The following is a 1965-nucleotide window of genomic DNA, read 5'->3' as shown; positions in this document are numbered from 1 at the left end:
AACTTCTTCATCCGTTGCTTCTCCATCTGGATCAGATTCTGGGTCAAACTGAAATGCTTGAACGACTGCGTGTCTTCGTGCCATTGCAATATATCCAAGGCCACACCCACCCTCCACCTTGCGCTGCCTTTCTTCTCCTCATTAGTATTTAAAGCTACAGACACTGAAACGGCCCGTCTGAAGGAAGCTCATTCTGGGACTGGCTTGTAGTGGCTGTAATTCTGCACCGAGGCTGAATTTTTGGAAAGAGATTTCAGTTACAGTACTAAGGACCACTAAGGACTAGATTAAAGCCTACAAAAAGTAGCATGTCATGGGACCTTTAAGAATTAAAATAACATTACAATTATATTCGATTTGTTAAGAAAAATATGTGTTATCACAAAATATTTTTTCAGCAATCACTACATTACCGCTAATTTATGAATACACCATACTATTGTTCATTAAATCAACTATTGTTAATGTTTGTTGATAACCCCTTCACATAAATTTATAGAACTTAATTTATTCAATTTAATTAAAATATGAATATACAGATATTAACATTAACCTAGATTAACTTAAGTGTTTTACAGATTCACATTCTTTTTGACTAATGTAAATGTTAGAAAATTATGATAATTTGTCCTAACAAAATGTGAACACTATGACATACATACCAAAATGTATATCATGTTTAAAAATGTTTAGCTAGAATGGCCTCTATTCCAACTTGCACAGTCAGGAATTGACTAACAATAGGTGCGGTATAGTCTTTAGTCTTGGTCTAGTATAAAAGCACAGGTGACAGCAGTCAGTCAACAACCAGAATCAGCTTCAGCTTTTACTTTCCTACTGAGGATCAGACAGCACAACCATGAAGGTAAACCTTGTTCCAGCTGCCATTGACACATATTTTAACTTCATATGCGTTTTATTTGGTATATTTTACTTTAAATCACTAAAACTTTTATTTTTCAGGTCACCTTTTTTGAGGACAGGAACTTCCAGGGTCGCTCTTACGACTGTATGGGCGACTGTGCTGACATGCACTCCTACATGAGTCGCTGTCACTCTTGCAGAGTGGAGAGTGGATGCTGGATGATGTATGATCATCCCAACTACATGGGAAATGGATATTTCTTTAAAAGGGGCGAGTACGCTGATTACATGTCTATGTTTGGAATGAGCAACTGCATCAGGTCCTGCCGTATGATCCCCATGGTGAGCTCCACATTGAAGTATTTGTAATAAAAAAAAAAAATCATATTTATTTAGAAGCATAAATCAGATAACTAATTCTAGTTTTTGGGATTAGAGAAAAATGTTTGAAAAGAACAGAGGATCCTATAAGAATGGTGATTTGAGACAGACCTATCTTGATAGATATTTACATTTTATGTTCATTCTGCCTGACAAACTTGAAAATAATGGACTTCTCTTCCACTACAGCACAGGGGATCCTACAGAATGAGGATCTATGAGAGGGAGAACTTCATGGGTCAGATGTACGAGATGATGGATGACTGTGACAACACCATGGACCGTTACCGCATGTCTCACTGCCAGTCCTGTCATGTGATGGACGGCCACTGGCTCATGTATGAGCAGCCCCACTACAGAGGCAGGATGTCCTACTTCAGGCCTGGAGAGTACAGGAGCTTCAGCAATATGGGTGGCATGAGATTCATGAGCATGAGGCGTATCATGGACTCTTGGTACTAGCATTCCAGTGTGTCTAATAATAAAACTATTTCAGGAGAACACTAACATTGTGTCTTGAAAATCATTAGGCCATATCAATATCTGCATGAGTAATGCACAAACAAACAAAGTTCTCATGATGCAAAACAAATTAAGAAAAGAAAAAGAATAATCAATTACTGTATTGTATACTCTATTTTTTTTAAATACATCCTGTGCTAATATTAGGATTTTGGATTTCAAATGAAAAGCTACCGATACTTTGCTTCGATAGCACAC

The 1965-nt window shown here is 37.3% G+C and overlaps 1 protein-coding gene across 1 annotated transcript; it reads left to right on the top strand.

Moving 5' to 3' along the window:
• Nucleotides 1-996: 996 nt before the first annotated feature.
• LOC309502955 (gamma-crystallin M2-like) lies at nt 997-1707 on the top strand (the record flags this gene model as incomplete). The annotated part of the gene is made up of 2 exons (XM_082175629.1): nt 997-1206; nt 1435-1707. The coding sequence occupies exons 1-2, from the start codon at nt 1012-1014 to the stop codon at nt 1705-1707; spliced, it is 468 nt and encodes a 155-aa protein (XP_082031755.1). The 5' UTR covers nt 997-1011.
• Nucleotides 1708-1965: the final 258 nt, after the last annotated feature.

This window comes from Leuciscus leuciscus, assembly GCF_965113295.1.
Source record: "Leuciscus leuciscus genome assembly, chromosome: 7".
In the NCBI taxonomy this organism is placed as follows: domain Eukaryota; kingdom Metazoa; phylum Chordata; class Actinopteri; order Cypriniformes; family Leuciscidae; genus Leuciscus; species Leuciscus leuciscus.
This window is presented reverse-complemented; position numbering and strand designations above follow the sequence as displayed.